The 15,355-nt window shown below is 34.0% G+C and overlaps 2 protein-coding genes and 1 pseudogene across 3 annotated transcripts; 2 read left to right on the top strand and 1 right to left on the bottom strand.

Moving 5' to 3' along the window:
* The first annotated feature begins 1,794 nt into the window (after positions 1–1,794).
* LOC104701172 (putative F-box protein At1g65740 pseudogene) lies at positions 1,795–3,951 on the top strand (annotated as a pseudogene). Its single transcript, XR_015560932.1, has one exon. The product of XR_015560932.1 is annotated as a putative F-box protein At1g65740 pseudogene (transcript).
* A 246-nt stretch (positions 3,952–4,197) lies between these two features.
* LOC104701171 (putative metal-nicotianamine transporter YSL7) lies at positions 4,198–9,366 on the bottom strand. Its single transcript, XM_087458794.1, has 4 exons — positions 8,399–9,366; positions 5,982–6,243; positions 5,556–5,880; positions 4,198–5,471 (listed from the first exon to the last, which is right to left on the bottom strand). Exons 1-4 carry the CDS (start codon positions 8,784–8,786, stop codon positions 4,371–4,373), a joined length of 2,076 nt encoding a protein of 691 aa, XP_087314920.1. The 5' UTR covers positions 8,787–9,366; the 3' UTR covers positions 4,198–4,370.
* Positions 9,367–12,376: 3,010 nt separating this feature from the next.
* Positions 12,377–13,270, top strand: LOC104701170 (uncharacterized). Its single transcript, XM_010416816.3, has one exon. It carries the CDS (start codon positions 12,516–12,518, stop codon positions 13,071–13,073), a length of 558 nt encoding a protein of 185 aa, XP_010415118.1. The 5' UTR covers positions 12,377–12,515; the 3' UTR covers positions 13,074–13,270.
* The last annotated feature ends 2,085 nt before the right edge of the window (positions 13,271–15,355 follow it).

Raw genomic sequence — 15,355 nt, 5'->3', positions numbered from 1 at the left:
TCAAAATTGTTCTAAGCTAACGTAAGCTATTGTCGGGTTGAAATGGATATATATCTACTAACATAAGCTATTGTCGCCCTAACCTTTTAAGATCTCACAGGTTTAAATAATATTGTACAAAGTTGTATATAATGAAATGGCCAATGGAATAAATAATAAGATTACATGATTATACATCGAATGTACAGATAACCCATATCCCTTCGTATCATCTTTTATTCCTACTATAATTTTAAAAATAATAATAAACAAACGCTAATTTTGGACACCCAAGTGAGTCAGTACGTGATCTCATTTCTATTATTTTCTTTTCAGCCAAACCTAGAATTTGATCTCTAGCTAGTAAACATCAAACAACATTGATCCGATACAATTGACTTTTGTATCTTCTTTCTACGTGTTTCATCATTTCATCTAGGCCTAGGCATAAAAACTATACCCGAATACCTAACCCGGAATCCGACCCAAAAAATTAGATTTGGATTGGGTATGTGTTTACCTAGGGATGTTAAAAAGGGTTTTTAAGCCTTGTTCAGCCCTGGCCCTGTATACATTAAACCCTTTAAAACCCTGAGTATAAAAAAAGCCCTGTAAAATTAATATTAAAGGGCTGAACCCTCTTCAGCCCTGGCCCGATAACTTTTTCCATTTTATTTCAAAACTCAAAACAAAAACCAACAGTTCTAAAAATACAAAAACTCATCGATATCCAAAACTCATGTTATGTAAAACAGTTCTAGAAATTCAAAACTCAAATCTACTTCAAATCAAAAGAAATCATAATTTGTTTATTATCCATATGCTTCAGATTCTTCTGAGTTCTAGAAATTCAAAACTCAAATCTACTTAAAACTAGCTAATGCAATTATAAGCAAGACACTGATGTTATAAATATGATTCATATACATCGAACGAACACCAAACAGAGAAAAAACAGAAGAAGTCGACAGAAACATCACAATCACTAATTCATTATGAGCTAAAGAATAATCAAATACATATTGCAAATTTGATATGACCGAAACCTTTAAGAGAATATAACTCCAAATTGCAATATCATCTCAAATCTCAATTATAAAGCCACTAATTGATACATAAGGAAGCAACTGAGTTTTATAAACTATGGAGCTACCAAGAATAATGAAACCATGACAATATGATACCTTTCTCAGTTTCAGCAAACAGTCTAAAATCTAAATTGATAAAGGGAAAAATAGATTGAACCTTACTTAAAGCCAATTAGAGGTTGAAGAGATTGTGAAACCAGCGAGATTGAGAACCAACGAATCGTCTCTGGCGGCTAGAGAGAAGAAGAGAAAGAACCGAGAAAGAAAAAAGAAAATTTTGTCGATGAATCAAACCGTGTCGTTTTGTTTAGAGGAAAAAAAATAATAGAACAGGGCCAGCTCGAGATTTAGCAATACTCGGCCCTTATAAGCTCGATTTTTTTTAAAAGTAAAATACAGGGTCACGGATCTATAAAATTAACAACGAGCTGGGCCAACCCTATCATTTTAAGCCCGTTATAACATCCCTATGTTTGCCTATAAAACCCTATTGGATTCTATTTTCTAATACCCGTGGGTTCGGGTTAGGATTGGGTAATATCCGATACCCGTTTGGATATCCGTTAAACCCGAACATGTAAAGATATTTATAATATTTATCATGAATACAATGCAATTACCTCAAAATTATGATTATAATTTTGAATATTTTATTTAGTTTTAATTATATTTTTTTGGTACCCAGTAATTCAGGTACTAATCGGATTCTAAAATTTGTAACCCAAACCGACCCGAACCTGATAGTACCCAAACCAAATCGAACCCATATATCTAAAACTACCCTATGGATTCTATTTTTCTAAACCCGTTTACCCGAACCCGAATGGGTAATAACAAAACTCACATAAATTATTTAAATTGTTCTATTTTATTAAATAAAAAAGTGGAGGACATAAGCTATTGTCTGGTTAAAATGGATTTGAGGTTTTCGCCTAATCTTTCGAAACCCTAAGCTGACATAAGCTATTGTCGGGTCAATGGTACATGATACATGATGTATATATAAAAAGTGGAACACATTTTTTTGCTGAAAAGATGATATATATTGAGTGTATCCCTCGGCAAGTCTTTGGTTTAGATCCGTTCTTCTTCTCCATCGCCAACACTCTCGCTCTCTCAGATTGAAATATGAGGATTTGTGAAGATTTCTTGAGAATTTATCTGTTTCTCCTTTAGCCTTCTCGTCTCCACTCTTCTTCTTATTATCTTCGTCGATCTCCTTTCTCTCCGATCTTCTTCCTCATCGATCTTCTTCTTCTCAGATCTTCTCTTCCTTGTTCCTCTTCTTCTCCGATCTCCTTCTTCTCTGATCTCATCTTCTGCGGTCACCGTAAAAGAACATGCCATTGATCTCTCGTAAGACTAGGGCGAACATGAGAGATGTGAGAATAACAAAACAATTTGGGCTGGACTTATGTTTATTTTTCTGATTTTATAATGGGCCTTTTATTTATTTTTTGCTCTAGTTAAAGTTGGTTTTTACAAGTCCAATAATAGAAATCGGTTATTTCAGTTTTTATGACCAAAAACCGAATTATCCGAAAACCAAACCGAACTGAACCATTTCTAATTTCGGTTTTGGTAGATTTTTCAAAAATTGAAAAAACCGAAAAACCGAAATAACCGAACAAACGGAACTCCCAGGCAGAGGTCGAGAGCGATGGCTGATTGCGATTGGTCTACCTCACCGGAGGAGCTCCTCCGTTTGATCGCCGTCCGATCATTCTCCCTCGTCGAACTCAATCGTTTCCGAAGCATCTGCTCATCTTGGCGCTCCTCCGCTTCCGGCGCCGAAACTAAACATCAATTCCCGAGCCGCCCTCCTCTCCGCCACCTCTCTTTCGTGACAACGAAAGAGAAAAAGCGAGTCTCCAACACCTACCACCTCATGTTCCTCTCACGCGCCGCCTTCTTCCGCGTCACTCTCTCCTCCTCCTCCTCAAAGCAAGGCTGGCTTATAAAATCCGACGAGGACATCAACTCCAAGAAGTTCCGTCTCCTTGACCCTTTCTCCCGGTTCGCGCTGCCGCATTCTCGCGAAACCCTCGATCTTTTAGAGTTCACCGTCTCGGAGATTGGAGAAGCCTACGCGGCGCTTAGCAAACGCAAGGGAATAACAGATCGTGATTTCAAAAAAGTGGTTCTTGTCAAAGCCAATGGATGGAATCAACAGCTTCTTGGGATCAGCCGAGAGAGGTTTATCAAATCTTGGGATGGGGAGTTTTGGATCAGACTCGAAGAAATGTCTGATCATAAATTCTCTGATATTATAGTTCACAGAGGGTTAACTTATGCGTTGGATTTCGAAGGAGCTGTTTGGTGGATTGATTCCAGACTTAGAATCTATGGGTACGGTCCTTTGTTTGAAGAAACGATTACGAATGGCTGTTGCATAGAGAAGAGCTTCGTGGAATGTTGTGGAGAGCTTTACATTGTGGAGAGGCTCTTTGAAGAGAGTTCACGGAAGAGAAAAGCTGATTCCTTGGATTCGAGTGCGAAGGGACTCAAGACGGTTGGTTTCAAGGTTTACAAGATGGATGAGGAATTAGCAAAATGGGTTGAGGTTAAGTCCTTGGGAGACAACGCGTTTGTGATGGCTACGGATACTAATTTCTCTGTTTTGGCTAATGAGTTTTACGGATGCCTGCATAATTCTGTTTACTTCGTAGACAATGAGGAAAGTGAGATGAAGGTGTTTAAGCTAGACAATGGTAATGGTTGTATCGAGACAATGTCTGAATTTTCTGAGAGTTGTTTCCAAATGTTTGTTCCTAGCTTTCTCTGAATTTTTTTTAGTTCTTTTTTTATTTTTGTATTTGACATGTCATGAAAAGCCTTATCTTTCTTCCTAATGTTTTCAATTGCATTTGATATTCTATCAAAAGTCTCATTGATTCTTTGGTATAACAACATCATAAATGGGGTGCTTAGCGACTCTTGGGAACCTCGGAAAGGGAAACAGAAGAGCAACATATTCTTGCCTCTGAACTGTAAGTGCTGTATCAGTTTGAACCAAATAGGTATGTGTTTCTCAGATTATATATGTTCAAATTTGTGTCTCTTTCACTTGTGGTGATATTGAAGAAGCACACTACTATTAGTGTTAAGAGTAAGAAGTGAACAACAGAGAAACCAGAAAAACAAATTATTCAATCATTCTTCTTTTTTTACATTTTTGAGTAGAAGAAATAACAATAACCACCACCAACTTAAGACAGGAGACCTATAAAGCCAATTAAAACTAGACAGGAAACGTAAAACAAAAAACACCAAACTCTAAACCAAATTGAGAAAAAGAGAATGTTAAGATGGGTTTAAGAAGGAATCAACCTTCATGTTGGTAGAGCTGGACAAGAACTTCATGCAAATGGGAGGTTTAACACCAGCCAATGCAAGTATAGAGCTTGGTAATGTCCAAATGCCTTCACCGCAGATCAAACCCGAAGCAACAGCGGAAGAGTACGCATCAGCCTTTGGTTTATTCAGCTTCCTCCAGATGAACAATATGAGACTTCCCACACACATGTCGATTGTGAAGTAACCTCCGATGTAGAATGGTATAGCCATAGCCATCGGGAGGGGGATAAATCGAGCCCACTTTGGTCCTACAGCATCCCTTACGCCGTTCACAATCACTGCTGCTGCGAAGAATATGTAGCAGAGCATGAGGCAGTGTTTGGGCAAAGCAGAGAACCCTTCGACTCCAAGTATAGACATGTTTCTGTAGACTAGGGCGTAGGGAGCTGGATAGGCGGTCCCGACTTGGCCAAAGTCTGGGAATGCCTTGTAGAATAGCCAGAAGACGCAAGGAGATATCACACACCCCATTGCGGTTCCAATAGCTTGGCTCAAGAACATTGATCGTGGTGAGGCTAATGTCATGTAACCGGTTTTGAAATCTTGCATAAGATCAGAAGCTGTTGAGACAATGTTCATCATGACACCACAAGCCGCGAGTCCGGCTAAGACGCCTCCATTGGCTGCACCAGCCCAGGCTCCGATGGTGAAAATGGCAAGTTTGCCGTATGTGGAAGCTAAGGACCAGTCAGTGAGTCCACAACCGTAGGCGTTGCAAAAGGCTAAGACAGGGGCGACTATGTACATGGTCAAAATATGGTACCATTTGAGCTGATGGAAGATGTGTGGAACTGTGACGATTGAGACTATAGCCAAGACTACATAACCGCTTACAGCGAACCATGATGGGATTCTGTCTTTGAGGAAAAGCTCTGTTCTTCTTTTGTCGTCGTAAGAAATTTTTACAATGTTTGGTGATGAACGGTCGTTCACGGGAAGAACATCTTTGTTCTTGAATTGCTTGTATAGACCAAAGATAGTGCGGCCTAAGACTTTGATGAAGTTGTAGAGACCATCACCTAGGATCATAGCTATGGCTATAAACACCTGAGAGCATTAAACACAATTCAAGTTTGCCATCTCTTATTGAATGAACTGAAGGGAAAGGGAGGGAGAGACATAATACAATACCTTGTAGCCTTGAAGACCATGGAGACTACTTGCTTTAAGTTCAGCAGAATACCAATTGCCTTTTTGGTTACCAATGAGAGGCCACATAACACCCCATGAGAGGATTGATCCAATGAGAAGAGAAACATTGATTAGGTACGGGCAAATCATTCCGACACCAACATATGTAGCCGAGAAATCAAAGTAGAACTTGTTCTCATAGGCTTTGAGACCAAATGTAGGGAAGTTAGCAAAACCGCAATCGTCACCAGAAGTGAAGAACCATTGAAAGAAACCCCACAAGAAACTGAATGAGAAGAACTTCCCCAATGCTCTGACTTGCTTCCTGTGTTGCATATTGAGAAGAAAAGGATCAATAGTCAGAAAATTGAACAACGTATTCAGAGATTGATCTAATGGCCAATGGGTAAGATGAAAGATTCTTACTTTGCGAGTTTGGCTCCTTGAGGTGTGTGGAAGCTGTTGATGAGATGGGCAGTGGCAGTACCACTAGGATATGTCAATTTGAAGTCCACAATCATGATCTTTCGTAGGGGAACGACAGAGAAAAGACCAAGAAAACTAACAACAAAGAGAAACCCAATCATCCAACCCAAATGAGGATTCTTTATGTTCATAGCTGTATTAGCTTCCGCGGATTGTTTTGCAACAACATCACTCATCCCAAACAAGTAACTACCAAACCCACCTGTTCAAAAGAACAAACACACAACAGAGAACCAAATGGGTCAGTTACTGAGCCCTGCAACATATCAAACTAGTCATTGTTATCTTTTTTTTTTTTGATCAAAGAACTAGTCATTGTTATCTAACCAATCATATCATTAAGTCAACTAAACAAGCAACAGAGAACCAAATGGATCAGTTATTGATCACAGTAACATATCAAAAACATTATTTTGTGATTTGATTCCTTTAATTAAAAACCAAAATCGAATCATAACGTGTACCACAAACTTAAATTCCACTATTTAATTAGTCGTCTAATCAAAACCTATTTAAATAAGGTGGAATTAAAGGTCATGTGGGAAATTCTAGATTCCCATTTGACACACATGGTAGGCAAAGCAAGTCAACTCAATATTAAATAATTTAACGTCAGGATCTCCAAATGAACGAATCAAACACGTGATAGTCAAAAATAGTGGTTTCCTTGAAAATTCTCAATCTCTCCATGCAATAAGTATGTGTACCCATTGAGTGGTGATGTCTGTTTCAATCTCGAAAGCAGTTCCAAATATTAAATTCTCACTTTAGTCATTATCAAATTGTTACCAGTCCGATCCCATGCAAATAAGAAAATAAGTCAAACAGATAGTGGAATTAGCTATTTAAACTTTTTATAAATCTAATCTATAACGTGAAAATTACAGCTAAGTACATATACTGTGAATTTTAGTTTACTATAAATAAAAAAATCAAACTCCCTAATAGAGTGCCGTAATCATATGCTAAAACAAGATTTGACTTGACTTAATCCGTATATTTACGCGTCATGTTTCTATCAACTTGTCCCTCATGGCGTGTAACGGTGTAAGATTAGAGATACGTTTCTCATTTTATCACAAAAAAAAAAGTCATACACATTTTCTCTTGGACTCTTATATAACGTCACTAATCAACTTTATTTTGACATTTTCCATAATTCCATTCACTACATCTAAATCTACTCAGATACTTCAAAGAATTTGCAAATTTAGTTTAATTAGTTGAGAAAAAAAGTTAGCTACATATAAAGTTAAACTACGGCTGGACATTCAGGTAACCCGTTCGGGTTTGAGTAAACGGGTTTAGAAAAATAGAATCTATTGGGTATTTTTAGATATATGAGTTCGGTTCGGTTTGGGTACTATCGGGTTCGGATCGGTTTGGGTTACAAATTTTAGAACCCGATTAGTACCCGAACTACCGGGTACCCGAAAAAATATAATTAAATTTAAATAAATTTAGTTAAATTTTGACTTACATAACAAAATATTTTAGACATTTTGATTATTTTTGATATTTAGGTATAAAACTAAATTAAATATTCAAAATTATAATCATAATTTTGGGGTAATTGCATTATATTAATGATAAATATTATAAATATGTTTATATGTTCGGGTTTAATGGGTACCCAAACGGGTACCGGGTATTACCTGACCCTAACCCGAATCCACGAATATTAGAAAATAAAATCCAATAGAGTTTTATAGGCAAACTCGTACTCAATCCGAACCCGGTTTTTCAAGTCGGATTCCAGATTGAGTATTTGGGTACGGTTTTTATACTCAAGCCTAACTTAAACGCCAAAAAAAAAGTGAAATAAATAAATAACAAGTTAGCAAAACAATTGAACTTTTTAAAAAAATATTAATTAATGATATTGTAGTATCATTATATGCATTTTTCTATTAGGTATTTTTATATAAAAATTATCTAGGATTATGTTAATTCCATGCATGTACGTTTAATGATAACAACAGCTGACCTAATCTGACACTAGAGATAATCATTACCCTAATTTTTTAAATGATCATTTTATCACAATCCGTTAAAAATGGATATATAAAATCAAAATCAAATATGCGAATTTAAAGTATATCCCTAACATATAATTTTTTTTTTACATATATAGAAAACGATAAACTCAAAAAGTAGAATCTGTCCTTTTCCACAGAGAGCTCTCACCATCAAAAAAAGACGGTGACACCAAACTCCATTGAATCGTTCACATCATCAACAAATTTCTCAATTCTTTAATTTTTTTTTTCCGATAATTTTCAAAAAAAAACCACACTATCAACTTCATCAAAAAAAAAAAAAAAAAAAAAAAAACAATTTCATGAAAAAGGACGTACCACTAAAGGCGATGCCGGAGGAAGCGACGACGCAAGTCTGAATCACGGTGTTCTCTTGCCGTGTGAACGGCTGTTTCAGCACACCGGCTTTGTTGAGAATCTTAGTCCATGTTTTGACGAAGAAGAAACCGAGCAAACCGGCGGAGATGTTAAGGGAAGGGATGATACCAGTCGTTAAATTCAGTTTCATCACGACGAAAGTGAAGAGAATCGCGAGTATGAAACTAACGATCAGAGCTCTGAAAGTGAGCTGGTGCTGCCACGACGGAGGAACCTCGTGACTCGCTTCGAAGATTCTCTCCACGGAGACTTCTTCTTCTTCCGTACCACCAGATCCATTGGTGGCGAGATCGTCGTCTTTTTTGGATCGTTGTTGCTCTACCTCCATAGTTTTTGTGTTGATGATTGATTGATTGAATGAATCAGATCTGAAGGGAAGAGAGGGATTTTTATACAAAGAGAGATTGAAATCGCCGAAGAAAGGGGAATAAAAGCTGGCGATTTTGTGTCAAACTGATTCTATTGTGTGTGTGTGTATTCTATATTTATATGGTCAATGTTTTTGTTTGTTTTTATTAACCTAAATGTACGTAGACTGGTGTGGGTGTGTAGAGACGGTGTAAATTCCTAATTTTGTGGGCTATTTTTCGAGTTAAATTAATTTTGGAAATTTAATTATGATATGTTTATGTGTTAAATGTATATGGAAAATTATGAGATGTATTGCATGTTAATTTAATAGAGGATTAAAATATTTTTAATAATGAAGAATTAAAAATTGCAAAAAATAATCCTAACTTGTAAAAATATACTTTAGCATTACAAATATGAAAACTTTATTTGAATCTACATTATCTAAAAAAAGATGGTGGATTTATATTGCATGTTATGAATTAGATCAGTCGTTCTCCAGACAAACCAAATAGGAATTGTAGCGATGATAGTAAAATTGCAAAAAAATGGTACTTGAAACTTTTTTGCAAATATCCTAAACAATATATATTATATGTGTGTGTGTTTCCTTTGAAAATAGTATATGAGTGTAAAAGTATACATTATCATTACGAATATGGAAAATGTACGATATTAATCGAGCATGATTAATGGTTACATACTACATAAGCTATTATAAATATCAGATTTAGTTTTGTCAAGATCTATCATATATATATATATATATATATATATATATATATATAAACACCAAATCTGTGAAAAAACAAAGAAGAACATAGCAAAATCATCTAAAGTAGTGGAACCACAAAACATGTAAGAATAAAGCTAATGGATTGATTATAGAGATATTTGGCATTTTAGATATTTTTCAAAACATAATTGTAAAAGTAGTATTTACAATTAGTAAATTCTACATTTTACTGTTTTCAACTGTTCACAAAACTTTCTAACCATCGTCAATATTTCATATTTACAACACATGTCATTGAGTCTTAGACTTTTTTTTTTTTTAAATATATGCTCCCTACAATCTTAAAAACAAAAATGCTGACTAATTAAAATTTGCTTTCCAAAATTTTTAAGATGTATAAAAATCTATGTTTTTTTCTTTATAATTTGATATGCATTTTGTTTGATGATTTTATTTGATAATGTTGAATATTTTTTACAAATTTTGTATCCGTACACATTATTAAGTGTACAGATGTTTGTACACATTATTAAGTGTACAGATGTCTGTACACATTATTAAGTGTACATAGGTATGTACACATTATTAATTGAACAGATGTAATTTGTGTAGTTTATTTAATTCTTAGGGTTTCAAATATCTATATCACAATGGTTTTGTACAAATTACATATGTACACTTAATAATGTGTGTATGTACACTCAATAAGGTGTATAGACATCTGTATATTAAATAAGGTGTACGGATACAAAAAATGTATTTAATATATTTAAAAATTATTAAATAAAATTTATATCAAATTGTAAAGAAAAAAATATATATTTTTTTGTATCCAAGAAAATTACTAAAAAAAAAATTATATTAACAATTATTTGAATAATTATGATTGAAAAAAAAAACTTTATTTCTCACCCACACATACATACCCTTTTGGTAATATTCTCATCCAAGTCTATGTCCCACAATCTCTCCTATCTCACACATTCTCTATTACACAACACCTATTTTTCCAATTTTGAATAGTAAATGTATTAGTTTGCTAATTAAGTTTACAAAATGTACTAAAATGCAAACAAACCCTTGATTATATTGCATATCTACATGTTATGAATGATCAATTGTTTTTGAGGTAGACCAAATATGAAGCTATGATCTCACTTGAACTCTTAGCTTCTCTTGTTTATTTGTTCACTTATCTCTTTTCTATATTTGCAAAACTACAGTAAAACCTCTATAATAATAATGATGGGACAAAGACATTTTATTAATGTATAGCGATACTAATTATTCTATAAATTAATAATTATTATTTTATAGTGTAAATTAATAATTATTAATTTATAGGTATATTTTTAATTTTTTTTATTTTTAAAAAATTATGAATTGAGACAATTTTTGCAAAATATGATTAGAATTTTGGTTGTTGTAAATTTTATGGTATTTGAATTGAATTTGAAATAATTAAAAAATATTATTGACAATGAATTACAAATATTATAGACATATTCACTTATACACATGACATAAATATTCTTATTTATGAATAAGAATATCAATTATCGTATTTTGATAGTCTCTCAAACTATCAAAATGTAAATGATGCATATTTAGAAATTGAAAACTTTAAAAAGTTTTAGTTGTTTTATGAAATTTTATAGAATATTTTATATCATTATAGTTTGAAGATACAACATAACAATAGTTTTATAGATACGAGGTTTAAGAGAAACATACTTAACTATATCAGCATATATATGTATGTGTAAATTTACATGATTATTAATTTATGGTATTATTAGGACTATATTTTACATGAGGATTTCAAAAAATTATTATCTTATTATTATCTTATCGAATTTTATTATTTTTTACACTATCCTGAATTAGGACTAGCAAAATTTATTAATTTATAGTGTTTATTAATTTATAGAGGTTTTACTGTATATCGCTTTCTCTTCATGTCACTTTAACAATTTGCTTATGGGAGATACATAAAAATCTTTAAGTTTAAAATCAATTGTCATTGAAAGACAGAGTTAAAAAAAAAAAACTCAATAAGTTATCAAGAAAATTTGATCTTTTATATTTTGCCATTTCAATAAAGTAAAACTCAAATCTTATCAATATTAATAAAATTAACAATATATATTACAATTAAACGGTAATATATCGGTTTGATTATATAAATGAGGATTATGATTTAGTTTTTATAATTAAATGAGGTTATATGCCAGTTTAGGCTATAAGAGCATTTCCATCCCACATCTTTGATTGAGAATTAGTATATTAGAAATTAAAAAATAATAAAAACTTAGAAGCAGTTTAGATATTGTGTCTCTGCCCAGATAATTTAGAATACTATGGTAATGAGTGTCAAACAGATGTCATTATAAGATTGGATCATGCCTTTTTTTATTAGTTAAAACTTAAACAAATAATTTATTTATTATAAAATTATTAAATTAATGTTTTTAGATACCCATATACCCTATGACCGATGGGAATGCCCTAAAGGAGAAATATGTTATATGTTGATTTGGTTTTATAAAAGAAATTTATAGTTTAGATCTTATATCTAAATAGAAAGCATTAGAGTTTAGATTTTACAGTAAATGTAAATATGTGTTGGTTTGGGTTAAACTAAATTAATTTTTTTGTCAATAATTTTTAATATAATTTATTGTATTAATTAACATTTTAATTTTATTAATTAAATTGTTAAATTTATAATTTTAATAGATTTTATTGTATTAATTAAATTTGTTGATGCTATAAAATAAAGGAAATAAAACAAAAGTAACCTATATGGTTAAATACAAAAATAGAGGGGTTAATTCATAATTAAATAAAAGTAAAAAAAAAATCGTCTGAACCTTCTTCGTTCACCGAATCTTTCTGGGTTAGGTTTGTTCCTTTGTTTCAAAATCAGAAGAAGAAGAAGAAGAACAAGTCAAAGACGATACCGCAACAATGGCGTCCTCTAACCTCCTCCTTGCGATCTCCGTCGCAATTTTTCTCTCAATCACCACCATCTCCGCCGCACGTCCTTGCAAAACCTTCCTCATCTCCTCCTATTCCCTCTCAATAACCCCAGAAAACCCTAAACTCGAATCCGATTTCACCTCGACTCGATTCGTCACCGTCTTCACCATCCGTCGTCTGAATCCTCACCACGTCGTTCCCTTTTTCGTCAATCGCCGTCACGAGACGCCACAGATCCAGCGATCGGAGGAGGATCGTTCCCAATTGTCTCTCCCTCTGGGCTCCGATAACATCAATTCGTTCAGAGATCGAACCAGAGACATCCTCAGCGTCGTCGTGGCTCTCTTGTTCGGTGTTGGTTGCGGTGCTTTGACCGCTGCTACTATGTACCTTGTTTGGGCTCTCGTTGTGAACCGTCAGAGCTATGATTTTGAGGAGGAAGAAGAAGAAGATTATGAGAATGAGGAATCTGATGCTGCTAGCTTGAAGAAGTTGGGTTATGTTAAGATTCCAGCTCTAGCTCCTGTGAAGGAGGAAGCTGCTTGATTTGAGGTTGTTGTTCTTCTTATCCATATTCCTTATGTGAATTCAGTTTCTGCATATTATCATGATTTACGTTTGTTTGTTGCTTATCCTATGTTGCGTTTAAGTAATCTAAAACTTAATATACTCTTTTAAGTATCATCCATCAGTGCTTTACGATTTGTAGTGTATGTTTGTTATATAAAGTGTGATTTATGATGTTTCCTGTGGGTTTTTGATTCATTTATCTTTGACACCAATGTCATCAAAGGAAACCAAGGTCGAGAAATCCATTTCGTGTTGTCTTTTTGACTTGCTAGATCATAACTTGACCTCGAGTTTTGGTTTCAAGGATTGTAAACTCTTTGGTAGTGTTTAGTTTAGGAGCTAATGGTGTGTGTGATCATTAAAGGAATAAAGAACTTTCGGGTTGTAGCTATAGAATTTAAGTAGGTCGCAGTATATGTTCATGGTTACTTATGGTTTAACAGAGTCAAGCATTGTAGTGCCTAGTTTATATTGCTTATTGTCATGTCTATTGGCTATTGCTTAAAGCTTGGTGTTTTGGATGAGGAGGAACGATTAGGGTGCCTTGTTTTCTATCTGCTTTTCTTATCCTTTGAACTTATGGCTTTTGGTTTGGCACTAGTGTGGCGGTGATTTGCCTAGTAACAATCTTTGTTATGCTCTGTTTGTTTCTTCTTTTACAAATTTTTATATTATGATTTTGATTTGAGCTTGGTTCGTGTATGTCAAACCCCTATGTTGTCTAGATTTTTTTTTGTTTCTTTCTTTTAAGGCATCACAAATGTTGCAAGATCTTGCTTTCAACCTTATACTCTTATTTTATGTTTTCATTAAAGCTAGTGACACTATTTGATTACGTGAACAAAGTTTGATTCACGTCTACCTTTCCCGCAATCTTGGTCCAAGGCAACATTCGTTTGAATGTGTTGCAGCACCGTACCTTGATCCTTAAAGATCGACAAGGACTAACAAATGGGAATTATCACACAACAAAAGAAGAGTATAATTATACAAAAGAAGAGTATAATATGTTTAAGACTGTCTACTGATTGATACATGCCTCATGGCTTGCCCTCGGGTAAACTACTTACAGCCCTTTTAGAAAACAGAGCATGTCATACTTAGTTATAACTAAAAGGAATTGGTCTATATATGAATGCAGAAATATGACAAACTGTTTGAGAATAACGCCAAAGCAGAGAGCTTTACAGCAGAACTCTTGCTCTTGCTTTATAGCGGTAATGGTGTGTGATCTTTCGGGTTGTCGGTTCCATTTCTTGCTGTATTGCTAGAACTTAAATAGTTCGCAGGATTTGTAAATTGTTCTCATTGACTCCAATCTTACGGTTTAACAGATTCAAGCATTGTAGTGCCTAGTTTATATTGCTTATTGTCATCTTTGTGTATGTATATTGCTTAAAGCTTGGGGTTTTGGATTAGGAGGAATGATTTTAGGTGCCTTGTTTTCTATCTGGTCTATCCTTAGAACTTCTAGTTTTTGGTTTGGCATTAGTCTAGCCGTGATTTGCCTAGTAACAATCTTTTGTTATGCTCTGTTTGTTTCTTCTTACAACTTTCTATATTATGATTTGATGGATTTGAGCTTGTTTCGTGTATGTCAAATCCTTTCTCGATTGTCTTGGACCTCTTGGTATAGATATCACTAAGCCCCTATGTTGTCTATAATTTTTTTGTTCCTTTCTTTTAAGGCATCACAAATGTTTCAAGATCTTGCTTTCAGCCTATACTCTTTTCGTATGTTTTCATTGAAGCTAGTGACACGATTTGATTACGTGAACAAAGTTTAATTCACTTATACCTTTCCCCAACCTTGGTCCAAACAAGGCAAAATTCGTTTGAATGTGTTGTGGCACCGTACCTAGCTCAATAAAGATTGACAAATGACCGTTTTAGAAAACAGAGCATGCTATTCTTATAACTAAAAGGAGTTGGTCTATATATGAATGCAGAAATATGACAAACTGTTTGAGAATAACGCAAAACTGTAAAAGTAAGACGATTTGGCCATTGTTTTTTTTCACTCATTAATTTACTAATAAACTTGCTTGCTCTGGTCAATTGATCAGTGTCAAAGAACCTCTTAGAAGGTAAAGCAAGAATAATTTGTTCGAGTTTAATCTGATTATATAAGATTTGAATGTTTATGTCGAGTTAGTTATGAAACAGCTTAGGGCCGACCAAGATCTGTGCAAAGCAACTTGACCCTGAAGTGTAGTCTCTTAAAGTTGTCCCGGAAAAATCCAGATTTTGCATTTAAA

The sequence above is a fragment of the Camelina sativa genome, chromosome 7 (assembly GCF_030686135.1).
Source record: "Camelina sativa cultivar CO46 ecotype springtype chromosome 7, ASM3068613v1".
Taxonomy (NCBI): Eukaryota; Viridiplantae; Streptophyta; class Magnoliopsida; order Brassicales; family Brassicaceae; genus Camelina; species Camelina sativa.
Note: the sequence above shows the minus strand (reverse complement) of the source record. Positions and strands in the feature narration are given on the sequence as shown.

Coding starts and splice junctions, on each gene's coding strand:
- LOC104701171 (XM_087458794.1), bottom strand. CDS start 8,786: ATGGAGGTAGAGCAACAACGATCCAAAAAAGACGACGATCTCGCCACC. Junction 6,244..8,398: donor CTCCGGCATCGCCTTTAGTG/GTACGTCCTTTT, acceptor TCTTTTGAACAG/GTGGGTTTGGTAGTTACTTG. Junction 5,881..5,981: donor CAAGGAGCCAAACTCGCAAA/GTAAGAATCTTT, acceptor TATGCAACACAG/GAAGCAAGTCAGAGCATTGG.
- LOC104701170 (XM_010416816.3), top strand. CDS start 12,516: ATGGCGTCCTCTAACCTCCTCCTTGCGATCTCCGTCGCAATTTTTCTC.